This window comes from Xenopus laevis, chromosome 6L (assembly GCF_017654675.1).
Source record: "Xenopus laevis strain J_2021 chromosome 6L, Xenopus_laevis_v10.1, whole genome shotgun sequence".
Lineage (NCBI taxonomy): Eukaryota > Metazoa > Chordata > Amphibia > Anura > Pipidae > Xenopus > Xenopus laevis.
In genome coordinates this window covers 79,522,291-79,536,479 of record NC_054381.1, presented here as the reverse complement: position 1 = coordinate 79,536,479, position 14,189 = coordinate 79,522,291, and the positions used below count along the sequence as shown (strand labels likewise).

General features: G+C 38.5%; 1 protein-coding gene across 2 annotated transcripts in view; it reads left to right on the top strand.

Moving 5' to 3' along the window:
* The first annotated feature begins 5,957 nt into the window (after positions 1–5,957).
* LOC108719073 (tomoregulin-1-like) overlaps positions 5,958–14,189 on the top strand; it is a 385,317-nt gene continuing 377,085 nt past the window's right edge. Inside the window, exon 1 of one of the 2 annotated variants that reach the window (XM_018267683.2) lies at positions 5,958–6,645. In XM_018267683.2, coding sequence (XP_018123172.2) covers positions 6,477–6,645 — 169 coding nt within the window. In that variant the 5' untranslated portion in view covers positions 5,958–6,476. The remainder of the gene's footprint in view (positions 6,646–14,189) is intronic. The other variant, XM_041566231.1, reaches the window with a different exon arrangement.

Genomic DNA, 14,189 nt, shown 5'->3' with positions numbered 1-14,189 from the left:
AGAGCAGAATTGATATCTGGCCATTGTCTGCAAAAGGTGCTGATGAATCTTATTGGTTGTTCATTTGTGTTTCCAGCATATTTGGGTCGGTTAAGTAGGCTAGCTCTCTGGGTCTTGATTGCTCTATAATAGGCCTTCCGAATTATGGAGCTAGAATAACCCCTTGTCGCCAGTCGCTCTTTGAGTTCAGTCGCACGGTGTTTAAAAGTGGCCATGTCCGAGCAATTCCGCCGTAATCGAAGAAATTCACCTATTGGAATTCCCTTTTTAGTTGAAATGGGATGATGGCTCTGACAGTGTAATATGGAGTTGGTAGCGGTAGATTTACGATATATTTTGCCATCACTCTCTAGAATTAATGTTACGTCAAGAAAGTCCAACTTGTGATTGCTGATAGTGTGTGTCAATCTGATATTAAGATTGTTATCATTCAGAGCATGTAGGAATTTGTCTAGACATTCACGGCTACCATTCCATAAGAATAGCAGGTCGTCAATATAGCGAAACCAAGTTGTTATGTACTGGGTGAATTGGGACATCGTGTCTCCAAATACCCAGAAAGCCCCCCACCAACCCATGAATAAGTTGGCATAAGTGGGTGCAAAAGCAGCTCCCATGGCGACTCCTCTCACCTGCAAATATCATTATCATTATCATTAAATACAAAGAAATTATGATTTAGGCAGAACTGGGTTAACTCGGTCATAAAATCTATATATTGACTGTCCCAGCTGCTTTCAGTCTCCATAAAGAATCTGACAGCTTGTAGTCCATGATTATGAGAGATCGATGAGTACAGGGACTCTACATCACATCCCACTAAAAGAGTACCGGCATCAGTTTTAATATCTTGTAATTTAGAAAGCAAATCACCCGTATCCCTGATATATGATGGAAGATTGGTTACGAAGCTCTTTAGTTTGGTATCAATGTATTGGCTTGCTCTTTCACATAAGTTACCATTTCCTGATACGATCGGACGACCAGGTGGTTTTGATAAGTTCTTATGTATTTTAGGTAGCATGTAAAATGTGGGGGGGGGGGTGGAAAAAACATTGAATAGGGCTTTATATTCATTTCTGGTGATCAGCCCTGTTTGAAAACCATCCTCAATCAGGGTATTATATAATACCCTAAATTTATCAGTGGGATCACTGTGTAGTTTGTGATAACACAGGTTATCATTCAATTGTTTAAGGGCTTCTGTCATGTACATCACACCAGATCCAGATCACAACATTCCCACCCTTATCAGACGGTTTAACCACAACATCTTCCCATTGGGAGATTTGTTGATTGGCCAGTCGCTCATCTCTTGTGAGATTATCCCTGTCCAGTCTGGGTAACTTCATAAAGTCATTCATGACTAGTTCACAGAATACATTAACTGCAGAGCTTGTATTCCTAGGTGGCATGAAACGACTCTTTGGGTTTCATGATGCCTGTTGGCGTTGTCTGTTCTATCATTAGATCATTCAGATCGGAGATAGTCTGATCAAGGAGTCTTGTTCATATGCAAGAGACTCTGCTAAATCATGAGGATTAAGGGGATTGGGTGTGCGTAAGAGTGGGTTAATAGTAGACTGTGTGATTGCGTTCTCATCTTTATTAAAGTGTATTTTCAGTAAGAGCTTCCTACAAAAAAGGAAAAGATCTTTATAGAGAGAGAGAACGGGCTAATATCAAAACTCGGGGAGAAGGACAATCCTTTAGTTAATATTTGACTTTGTATATCAGTAAGGAGGGAACAAGCTGCGCTCTCGATATCGGAAGTCCGCTTCCGCCTCCTATTACCTTGCTACCTCCTCTAAGATACGAGGGGCGATGTTAATGTGAAGGGACATTTGCAATTAACTTTAGGCCTCTCAGGTGGAAGGTGCTGGTGTCGGCATTTGTGCTTTACGGTAATCACATTGGGCTTGCTGTCTATGTGCCCACACAACCCCAAACACCACCCATCCCTCACATGTACTGAGTCTCGCCAGCATTACAGCAGTTGAGAATGATGTTGGGTAACAGTTTTTACTGTAGTTAAAAACCCACACCATAATCTCAACCTTATATATCGTTTACTAGCTGCTGACCTCGTGTCCAAACAGCTACCCTGCCTAACCTTGCTTTTAAGATACACTTTTTCTCGTATTAATTTTAGGCTAATGAAATAAAAGTTAAGTTTTACTTTATTACGTTGGGATCTCGGGTAAAATAATGGGATGGTGCAATGACATGGGACACACTTTTCTCCTCCTTCTTTAATTCCTTCTTAAAAATAGATATGTTCCTTCGTCACTAGGGAAAGTGCGCCCAATAGTGTATTAATCCTTTAATAAACGGCCATAGTCAGAACCGAATCTACTCACACTTAGGGGCAGATTTATCAAGGGTCTAATTTAGAGTTCATGGGAGTTTGTAAAAACAACATGAACGTGAAACTCAATTAAAAAAAGGCCAATCTTCATTTTTATCGGGTGACTGGGATTGACCAACAAACTCGAATCGCATTTGAATTGAATACAAATTGAATTAAATTTGAGTTTTTTCTCCGAAAAAAAACTTGATTTTCAAGAAGGCAGTTAACAACTCCAAATTGATCCCAGGATGTCCCCCATATGCTAAAACAGCAATTCTGCAGGTTTAAGGTGGTGAATAGTTGAATTCTTAAAGGGACAGTACATGATAAATTTCATAATTCGAATTACATTTTTTTTAAAAAACTCAAAACGAATTTTAACTATTCCCTAGTCAAATTTCACTAAAAAAAACCTCAAACATTCAAATTTCATAATTCCTTGTAGCAACCACTTTGTGAGGCAGTGTACTGACTTTAAAGGATTCTACAGGGAAACACTATTTTTGAGTATAATAAAGCTCTCCATTTAACTTGATGGTTCTTATTATATACTTTTATTTTAACTTGTAAAAAGTTCCAATACTTCCTCAATGGAATTTGTTATGAATTTGTAGCTGTTTGGTTCCACAGGTTCCACATAACCTAACTATCAAGCAGTGGTTTGAATGACAGACATAAATGCAAAGGAAATTGGCCATACCGTAAGCATGCATATTATAAAGCACTGCAAATCAATAGTATTAGCAGATTTCTTACCTTCACTAAAAGACACTCTGTGCTTTGTTAAAATCTTTCTTTTCATCTCCTCCCTTCTGAGAACTGTTGTGAATCTGCAGACTGCATTTGTGCAGTGGCAGCAGTCACCTAGCTCTGTAAGTGCTGGTGGCCAGTTTGAGTTCTACCAGAAAAGGCAATTGTGACGACCTTGCAATTTGAGAATTTCTCCTTTAAATGAATCTAGAGAACAGCATGCATGAGCATAAGATCTAAAATGCCTGACTGAGTGTTATTATACTTTTCCTATAATTTAGGAATTTGTTATGAATTTGTAGCTGTTTGGTTCCACAGGTTCCACATAACCTAACTATCAAGCAGTGGTTTGAATGACAGACATAAATGCAAAGGAAATTGTCCATACCGTAAGCATGCATATTATAAAGCACTGCAAATCAATAGTATTAGCAGATTTCTTACCTTCACTAAAAGACACTCTGTGCTTTGTTGAAATCTTTCTTTTCACCTCCTCCCTTCTGAGAACTGTTGTGAATCTGCAGACTGCATTTGTGCAGTGGCAGCAGTCACCTAGCTCTGTAAGTGCTGGTGGCCAGTTTGAGTTCTACCAGAAAAGGCAATTGTGACGACCTTGCAATTTGAGAATCTCTCCTTTAAATGAATCTAGAGAACAGCATGCATGAGCATAAGATCTAAAATGCCTGACTGAGTGTTATTATACTTTTCCTATAATTTACTTTTTGATACACTATAGAGGCTTCCTACCTGACTACTGTAAGCATCATTGGCAGCCCATTAGTTATCTAGGAACAGCCAGAACGTGGGCAGCAGCAGACAGTGGGGGAAAACACAGTGTAATATAGTGATGTATTTGTTTAAAACAATTTAGTTTTTTTTTGTTTTTTAAAGGTTTTTATTTTGCATTGTATAACAATAGACAAACACCATAAAACGTGTGTGGTTCCATCATTATTGTAGTCTTCACAGTACAGCATATGCATTTAACATTTTTGAATCCTGTTCATTCATATACATTTCGGTTCAGTTATTGTTCTGTATCTGCTTGTCATTCCTGACATTAAGGCTCCTCTGTGGCTTCCAGCCAGTCTCACACACCAGGGCATATTTCTGGGGACAACCTCTTGCAGTGTAAGTGAGTTGTATTAGGGGGGAGTGTTGATTTTAGCAGGTTCAGCCAGCCATTGAGTGTGGGGGATTGGGTGAACATCCAATTTAAGAGGATACCTTTCCTGGCATAGAATATTAATGTACGGAAAAGTATTCTCATGGCCGCTCTTGGGGTGACCTCATCAATTACACCAAGGATGCATGCCTTAGGGGTTATTAATTTAGGAATGTTGTTTTGTCCTGAATATAGTTGAGAACCTGGGACCAGAAGGCTTGGATTCGGGGCAGTGGCGGAACTACCAGGGGACCTGGGGTGCAATTGGGCCAGGGTCTGCACCCCCTCAGGGCCCCCCCGCGCACTGTCGATTTCCAGCCACATTGGCCGATTTTGGGGCAAATAATCTGGTACAGAGGGGGGCGGGGGCCAGGCGGCACGTCCCGCACCAGGGCCTGCCCCCCTCCAGTTACATTACTGATTTGGGGGCATGACCAGATGAGGTGTAGGTAAGGTGCCTCTGGGGCCTTACACTGTGGTGAGTCGAGTTTGTTCATATGGAACAGCCTAGTTGGAGTTAAGTGGAGTCTATGTAGTATTTTGAACTGTATCTGCTAACTTTAAGAGTTGAATTACTGGTTTTAAGACGGAAATACGGCTCTGCTAATGCAGCGAGCGCAATAGCCAAATGCAAAGTCGGGCCAGACATATTAAATGTCTATGTTACTAGAAAGGTTATATGGTAAGCTCTATTGAGCCAGGGCTCTTCTCAGCCTCCTGTATCAGTCAGTATTTATATGTTCTATGTATACACCTGTCTATTGTAGATTGCTGAGGAAAATGCTGGTGCTTTAGGGGTTTTTTTAGGCCATTTTTAAAAGCGAGTTCTGGCAACAAGTAGTTTGTTTTGTCTCCACATGCAACTTGCTAGTCATTATGCACACAGCATGATTTGAAATCGCCTGTAGTTCCAAAACGCACTGAGACCCTTTTTGGAGCAATTTTTCATAAATAACATGTACATAGAGAAGTACTGAAATGTCCTACAAGCACACACACACAGAGATTAGTAGCTGTGATAGTATGCAAATTTTTAATAGCACAAAATGACGCAGTTACGTGTCGCGGGAACACCATTCTTTTACCAAACGCTCGAGGCAAAGAAAACTGAGAAAACACTTTCCGTGTGTGTGAATATATAATTTATACATATACGTATATACAAAACAGTGAGCGAAAAACAACATAGCAAACAGGAGTTGCTTTCCGTTTCCTGTGTGGGAGGAGAAAGTAGTGCGACACACTATGGGATACGAATCGATCCGGAACAAAAGTCGCTCAAAATCTTTGCTTGCACAAAGACAATCGCCTTGTTGCTTAGACTCGCTTTTTACAAAACCGTGGGCGGCAAATCTCCCCGTGTACCCCTACCCTTAGTAAATACATGATAACAGTGCAACATTAATGCACACAAAGAGCTGAAAACAAACAAGATAACAACGAGAAGAATTTCTTGCTATGTAGGTTCCACACACACATTATTATACATGCCACGAAAGCTAAAATCACCCAAAGCCCTTCAGCCCCCATAAAAGAGGTGTGACAAGGCTGCACTTTTTGTTATAAGGGGAAAGGCTGGGGAAAGGCTGAGGACAGACACTGGGTGCTGCGATCACGTGCTCTCTCTTTGAATTCCCCCCCCCCTCTTCTGTCTATTCTCCTCCCAGTCATCTTCTCCTTCCTCTCCACTGCTCCACACACTCCCTTTGTTGTTGCCAAAAGACAAACGTATTGCGCCCATCTCGTGCAGGGTGACAGAAAACAATACCCATAAGAAGACAGTGAAGGGACAATCTAAACATAGCTTTGGCAGGGAAGGGGCACAGAGCAAAAGCACTGGGAGGGTCTCCTCTGCTAATTGGAGCCATTCTCGTCGGGATGGGAGTGTGGAGGAGAGAAATCCCATAGTTGAACACGGCAAGAGAGTGGACGTGGCTGGCATGCCACCTTGGCATTGTACTGCCTGCTAACGATCATTGTACCATCAGCCAGGCTGCTTCCTATCAGTGTTATTCAGGGGGTGTGAGACAGCAAACGGATCATCGTCAGGTACCCACAGCAGGAGGTAAAATGAGTGACGGAATGCTCGGAGACTTGGCTGGAAAGGGGCTGTCTGCTTTTGTCTGACATTATTGATGCTCTTGGCCTGTCGGATCCAGCTCTCCCCCAGCTTCTCACACCACCAGCAGCTGGAACACCCCACATCTAACCATGGATGGATTGCACCCTGCCTCCTGGATGCTGCTGCTGGGATCCCTGGCATTCTGGTTCGCATCCTCCTTACTCCTTTTCTCCTTAGCTCTGCCGGGTGCACGAGCATCCAACCAGCTGCCCAGTGAGTGCCACAATGGAAAAGGCAAAGCAGGGATTAACTGCTTAGGTAGGCAACGCATTGATTCCAGTATGGGATCTCTAGCATGGGCACGGGTGTGTGGCAGCAGATCTATTGTGTGTGCCTGTGTTTTAGTGTGTACATATACAGGCAATCTCAGGGGTATGCACCTTGTTCAGAAATATATGTTTATGGCAAGTGGGATTTAAAGGCTTGGTTCATTATAGATATATAAATATTATTTTCCTATGTTTATTTATTCTGCAAAATGTAAACTGCAGTGGAGTAAAAATAATATAAGAATAGGCACATCAGTATTTGAATGTTTATAAAATCTGATAAATATGATGCATTGTATGCATTGGAGTAAAAAGTACTGATTCTACTAATTCTAATAACATTGTATAGATTTAGCAAGTGTGTGCAATTATACAGCATATCAGATTGTTGCACGGACCACACTCCAATTCATCTGTATGTGTATTGTATTGTGAATAATTAATTCACATAAATATGTGACAAGCCCTCCCATGCCTTTTAGACAAAGACTCCAGGCTACCCCGCAAGCTGGCACTATTGTTTTAGGGTATTCCTATGCAGAGTGAACAAATGGACGCACAAGCCCATATGTGCTGTGACAGTATGTTGGAAGATGGTCCTTCAGTGCCTGGTCATTAGTAGGTGGATATCAGTGGTTAAAGAGTAGACGGCACCCCATGGTGTAATTTCCTGGTGGTGTTTTTATTTATTTTCATGGTGCAAATAGTTTGCTCCTGAATTGCTCCAGTTTTGCCTCAATACATATGCCCCAAAGCAATACTCAAATGCTAAAAAGTACATAGATAAGTGCAGACTGGACCATGTGACCTTACTCTTAGGACTGGAAATGATACAGAGAAATGATTGTTTTGGACAGATCAGATAGATAAATAAATAAAGGCAGAACAGCTGCACCTCTCATGCACAAAGTCCAAGTTCTTTCAGAAGGCTTTATGGGATACCCGTGCCCATGAAAAGACAAGCTTTTAGTTGCCATAGCTCAAAGTGTAATAATCCAGCAGAGAAATTGTGATTACCTCTGTTACATCTTTAGAGGGTCATCAGTTAAAAAGGCTTAGAAGAAAAATTAGAATTATTAGCATATCTAGAAGCGACATCTTTGATTGGATGTGCTATCTGTAATATACTTACAAATGTATCTGTCTGAGACTTCCTGTGTCCAAAAAAAACTTAGGAAAAAAGTAAATAGCATTTTACATTGCTTAGCTTGTTCCAATTGGCTGCATATTTAGTGAGACCAAATTTCTGTTAGTAGCTAGTACCATAGATTGCTTTCAGGAATTTAGCAAAATAACAATTATGTTTATAGAGCTTAACTGCTCACTAGGGTTTGCCATGCTGATGCTCCCTTGAAGACTTTGGGATTTGCACTCAGAGCCGTATGTATGGAATGGATGTGTATGGAATATCATTATATCATTTATCATATTCTAGTATAGGGTTACAACAGGTATTAGCCCTTTTGGATTTGCATCATCTCAGTCAGCCCTACCAGTAAATGATGGATATGCCATATTTTTATTTGGATTTCTGTTATAAACCACTTGCTTTAGCGCAGTATGTTCAGGATCTCTATGTAATGTACATTAAATAGAAAAACCATATCTAATTTGCTGCCAGAAGGCAAGGCTGGATGATACTGTGGGTTGACAGCTTTTGTTTGTTATTGGGCTTGTCAAGAGTTGTCTGCCTTCTAAGAGGCAGGTGAAATTATTGGAAGAAATCATAGAAATTAGCTGGTATTAGCAATCAGAAATGCTTAAAATATCACTTTTTTTGTTAATGCATTAAAATGTATAAAAGAAAATATACATACACACACACACACACACACACACACACACACACACACACACACACACACACACACACACACACACACACACATATATACATAAATATACCAATTATTCTCAGACCAGCACTCCCTGTTGTAAAATTAAATTATTTATTGTTACATGGTATCTATACCCGACGTTTCGGTCCCCATTGGGACCTTTTTCAAGGAAAAAGGTCCCAATGGGGAACGAAACGTCGGGTATCCTTTTTCAAGGAAAAAGGTCCCAATGTGTGTGTGTGTGTGTACAAATTTGTTTAATAATTTAATAAAGGCTTCAAGGGAAGGCTTCAAGCAAAGGTGTGGTTCAGTGGATAAAAAGAAGGTCTGTAACTGTTTCAGAGAAGTCATGCTTAGATTCCTGTTTAAAGAGACAGTATACCATTTGTATTTGTAGAGTTACCTTCTGTTTCTTTTCCTTTGAATGTTTAGTAAGACACACCTGAATAGGTTATTCTTTCCACAAAACCTTATTTACTTACGCACTTGCATACAGTACATGACTAGTATAATTTAATTTGATAAACAAAATCCCCTAGTTTCCATTTTGTCTCTCATCAACATTAGATTGTGCACTTTAATTTTGGGATTTCTCTTTAGGAAGAATGAAATGTTTAATTTTAACAAGAAAAAAAAAGCATGTAGGCAACTAAAGGGTGCAGTGGTCTAAACTTGTGCAAATGCTGTCCCCAGGGCATAGCGATGTAGTAAAACTTTACTTAAAGGAACAGTAACATTAAAAATGAAAGTCTTTTAAAATAATGAAAATATGTACTGTTGTACTGCTCTGGTAAAACTGGTGTGTTTGCTTCAGAAACTCGACACCAGTTTATATAAACAAGCTGCTGTGTAGTCATGGAGGCCATTCAAAGCAGAAAAAGGAGAAAAGGCACAGGATAAACAGCAGATAACACACTTGCTATGTAGTATAAAATGAGATTCTTCAGAACGTATCTGTTATCTACTGTGTATCCTATGCCTGAATGGCTGCCCCCATGGATACACAGCAGTACATTATATTGTCATTCCTTTAAACCAGTTTAATTTTTTGGTGTTACTCTTCCTTTAAAGTTGTCAGTATACTTTGAAGTAATGACTATTTACTAAAACTTTTGATTGAAGGGTTAATTGCTTTGGCATACACACACACACATATATAAAAAAAAGAGAGTGTACATGAAAAATAAAGCAAGAAAAAGGGAGAGAGGAAAAAGGACATTATATTGCTGAATGCTCATAAGGGGGCAAACTCAGTAACCTCCAAAAATTCGCCAGCGACGGCTTCGCTCACAGTGCAATACTTCGCCAGGTGTAGATACACCAGAACAATGCTAATTCACTAAAATCCAAAGTTGCATCCAGGGCACCGAACGCTGGTGAAGTTACGCTAGCGTTACTGCGTTACTGCGTCATATTATAATTACTGATATTGCCACATTCATACTGCTAACTATCCATTTAAATAATTCACTTCCTTACATAAGACATTCAGAGTGCACATATACAGTTTCTCATGCAGCAAGCATATACCGTAAGCATTTATACATATTTGGAAGACACGAAAATTACACTCTCCTCCAGCTGAATAGAAACATTTATGGAGTAGAAACCCAAGGGACCTGTATATTTGTGAAAAAATAGACACAATTCCCACATCCAGTTAATGAACTTCAGTAAGCCACACAAATTAGCAGGATGGCTTGAAATTATAGTGCCCATTAAGAATATGTCAGAGTGCATAATAATGTACACAGTCAATAAGGATTGCAGTCTGCTTAGTTTTTCATATATTCATAAATAAGTCAATCTTGTAAATCTTGGCCCAGTTCAGGTTACCTGGTTACACATCAAAATCAAAAGTCTTCTGACTTCTTCTATCTTCAAATTTCCCTTTGAAGATAGAAGAATAAATATTGGAATAACATCAGCTTTTCTCCAATCCATAGGCACCATACCAGATGACTGTGAATCTGAGAAAATCAGAAATAAGGGCTGGTCTAAAACTGAACTAAGCTCTATTAGAACCCGGGGGTGTATGCCGTCAGGCCCTGGAGCTTTGTTTACATTAATTTGTATTAAAGCTTTTTGAATCATATCCTGAGTCAGCCACTGACTAGATTGAGCTGAACCATTCGTGCAGTTATAAAGTGAGCCTGTGAACCCAGACTCCTCTATTGTATACAATGAAGAAAAGAACTGATTTAACACATTTGCCTTTTCTGTATCTGTTACAACCATACTGGTACCATTATTTAATGGAGCAACACTCTCAACCTGCATCTTTTTACTATTAATATATTTAAAAAACTTTTTAGGGTTAGTTTTCACCTCCACCGCAATTAACTCTTCATTTCTTTTCTTAACCTTCCGGATTGCTGATTTACAACATTTATTACAGTGTTTATATTCATTAAATGCAGCTTCTGTCCCTACAGATTTGTAGTTTTTAAATGCCTTTCTCTTCTTTCCCATTAACTTCTTTACTTCTGTATTAAGCCACACCGGATGATTAATTTTAAACAACAGCCATTTCTGTTCTGTGGTTTTAGCTGAAAACATAATGCCCCAATCAATGCTCTGAAGGGCAGCCCTCAAGGCACTAAAATTAGCTTTTCTAAAACTCATGGTTTTTGTTGCCCCAGTATATTTTAGTTTTTTTGCACCAGACATTAAAAGATATAACATTATGGTCACTATTACCCAGGGGTTCAATGACTTGCACATTTGCTATAAGTTCTGGGTCATTTGAGATTACTAAATCAAGAATAGCATTTTTTCTGGTAGGCTCCTCAACAACCTGTGCTAAAAAATTGTCGTGCAATAAGTTTATAAACTTGTTAATTGATCTAGCAGTACCGTTGCTCCAGTCAATATCTGTGTAATTAAAATCCCCTATTATCATTACTTTACCTAAACTAGCAGCTTTTTCTATTTGCATTAGGAGCTTTGTCTCTTCCTCCTCACTTACATTAGGGGGTCTATAGCATACGCCTACAATTAATTTGCTGGATTCTTTACAATTTGTGAAGAACTCCACCCATACAACTTCTGCCCCCTCATTTTCTAACATAACCTCCTCCTTTATATGGGCATTTAAATCCTGCCTGACATACAGACATACCCCTCCTCCTTTTCTATTGCCTCTGTCCCTTCCGAAACAAAGTATAGCCACTGATATTTACTGCCCAGTCATGCGACTCATTCAGCCATGTTTCGGCCACACCAATCACATCATATTTTCCTTCCAACACCAGCAGCTCCAGCTCTCCCATTTTACCAGTCAGACTTCTTGCATTTGTAAACATACATTTAATACTGGCACCATATTGAACATATGACATGTGGTCCTCCCTATTCTTAACAGTACCCCCAGCCAAATCTCCTCCCCCATTTTCCCTTTCTTTGCCCACTATCTCATCTAACCTGTCTTCCACCTGTGTGTCAAATAAGCTGTGCTTTCTCTTATTCCATGTGTATTCTTACAAACAAATGTTGAATTACAACAAAGTGCATAAAAATAAGTTAATAAATGAAACAAAACGAAGAAAATGTAAAGATTCACAGAAATTAGTCACACCCAACTGATGAAAGAGAAATGTAAAAAAACTAAAAAGGAGAAATGAAATAAACAAAATTGAGGAAAAATAAAAAAATAAATAAAAGAAAGAAATTTTAAAAATAAAAAAAATAAATAAAAATAAAAATGAGAAAAAAATTTAATAATTGAGGGAATAAAATGACGGATGAAGATAGAGGTAATGTATTATATTAGCTATATAGCTTTTTCAGAGAAAAAGAAGAAAGATTGCATTCGTCCCACTCCGAGTGATATATTGTACTCACAAGACGGAGGAAAATTTCTTTGACAGACATGGTCATATTTGTAATTGATGCACTAAGGGTGTAAATATTGAATTTGAAAAAATACTACACTATATTATCATTCTGTTTTTTGTTTCCCCTCATTAATCTTTGATTTTGAGGCACACAGCAATTTACGTTGCCAGACTTAATTGCACACTGAGTTTTAATGACATGAGCTAGAAACTTTTTGAAAGCACACACGTGCAATTGCATGATTTTCGTGTGGCTGCAATTATGCTGAAATTCTTGGAAACAGCTGCATTGTGGGTATAAAGCATGGCATTTTTTGTCCAAACATTGCACTTTGCCCAATGCCTCATGTAGGAAAATGGGTCTTAACATATTTTATGTATACTACAGGTATCTGCAAGTAAGTAAACTGAGTATGAGCAAAATGTATGTGAGGTTAAAGTGTAGTATGTTCCACTAAGCTTTATTTACAGGTATGTGTGCAGAAAGTGCACGCAATAATGCTCGGCTTTATACACCATTTAAACCTATGGAGAGAACTTGAGAAATTGAGATATGAATTCAACACTGAGTGCATATCTTATAATGTGGTATATAGAGATCTCAAAAGCAGATGAATATTATGTTTGTGAGCTTGAGTCCACATTGTTTTGCATTAGCTAATCTGTTTTAAATAGGAGTTTTTCTTTCAGGCTGAACAGAGGTGCAAACATATTTCAGAATAAGGAATTATTAGTGCTCCAAAGCCTGCAGAATATATCTTCTGGCCTTGTTTATACCCATTCATATTCCTTCCTCATAGCAGCATTTCATATCTATTCTCCACACTGCTTTGCAGCCTGACACGACTTGTAACTTGAGGGAGTTTTATTGGAAAAGTGCATCTCTCAATATGTATATTCATGTTGGCTTAGCCTCCATGAGAATATAAATTTAGATCCCAATTATCTTTTACGGTTCGCTGGATTTTGTGGGATAAGATGCATAAATGAATATGAACCAGCTTTGGCATTTATGAAATGCTTGTTGGCCTTCTCATTGTATAGTTTGCTTCCAACTCTAATCCTTCTGAGTGTCTTTGTAAAGGAAAACATTAAATGATTATTTCTAACTGCTATAAAGAGTTTCACAAGACTATCAATATTGCATGATAAATGCCTGTTAGACTATAACAGTAAAAAAGATTGTGATTATATACTTGAAACTTGTATTGCAGAAATACCCATCATCAGTATCATAAAACTGGCTGGGGCATCTCAGGTCTAGTGTTCTATTTTTGTATTTGAAGTAAGTCTAAAAGGTTGTTCAAACTTTTAGTAACTCTAGACTACATGACACCCATTATCATTAGAAAAGGGATAACAAATGTTTTAGCTAAGATCAATTATGAACTGAAAACTTTAGCATCCCTCAATAGATATAAAATGATATTGAGAGTATTTTGGAAAAGAAAGGCATTAATGTTTTACATGTGATTCGACATCTGTATAGTTTTTTTAATAGAAATTGCATACAGTACTTGCACATGTTGACTGAAGTTGTTGTGTGTAGGCAGTTAGGTTTAATTCTCCATGGAACAGTTAGGGGGGGTATTTACTAAAACTTGAATTATCTATTTTTTTTTAATCAAGCAAAGTCTACTTAACTCCCATCCACAAATGTAACTAGTTTATCATATAATCATCTCGAAAAAGTTGGTACAGGAAAATTTGTGATAAAATTGTAGGAAAATTCGGATTGTACGCCTTTTTTGAATTTGAAATCCAAATTGTACAATTTTTTGTCGCGGAAAACCTCAACTTTTTCGGATTATCCAGCATAGATCACGATTTCAAGAAACATCTTCAGGGACATCTGCCAT